A 363-nucleotide genomic window follows, 5' to 3' on the forward strand; every position below is an offset into this window, starting at 1 on the left:
GCAGGCATGCATGCGGTCAGCGGCTCCTGCCCCTGGACATGGACAGCAGGTTCTCCCACCTGGAGAAAAAAAACACAAAGAGCAGCAATCAAAGGCTGGAAGCGATGTGCGAGTCACCTGGCTTGCAGGAATGGTGCTGGTCATCAAACACAGTGGGGGCATTTCACCCTTGCGAGATGCAGATGCAGACTCTGGCATTGCCCGTCTGTATCTAAACGCCAGCTTCCAGGAAAGCTGGAGCCAGGCATCACAGCGCATGGCTACTGGATCTATAACCCCAGTTACCCCAGCAGCCCCCAGGAAAGATCCCTGTAGCACCAGTCACAAACAGAGCCATGGGGCTGCCTGGGGTCAGCAGCCGTG

General features: G+C 57.0%; 1 protein-coding gene across 1 annotated transcript in view; it reads right to left on the reverse strand.

The window, feature by feature from the left end:
* PABPC1L (poly(A) binding protein, cytoplasmic 1-like) overlaps nucleotides 1–363 on the reverse strand; it is a 10,744-nt gene that overhangs the window by 2,075 nt on the left and 8,306 nt on the right. Inside the window, 1 exon segment of the mRNA XM_009701203.1 lies at nucleotides 11–59. Within this exon segment, the coding sequence (XP_009699505.1) occupies nucleotides 11–59 (49 nt within the window).

This window comes from Cariama cristata, unplaced genomic scaffold (assembly GCF_000690535.1).
Source record: "Cariama cristata isolate BGI_N322 unplaced genomic scaffold, ASM69053v1 scaffold14005, whole genome shotgun sequence".
NCBI classification, from domain to species: Eukaryota; Metazoa; Chordata; class Aves; order Cariamiformes; family Cariamidae; genus Cariama; species Cariama cristata.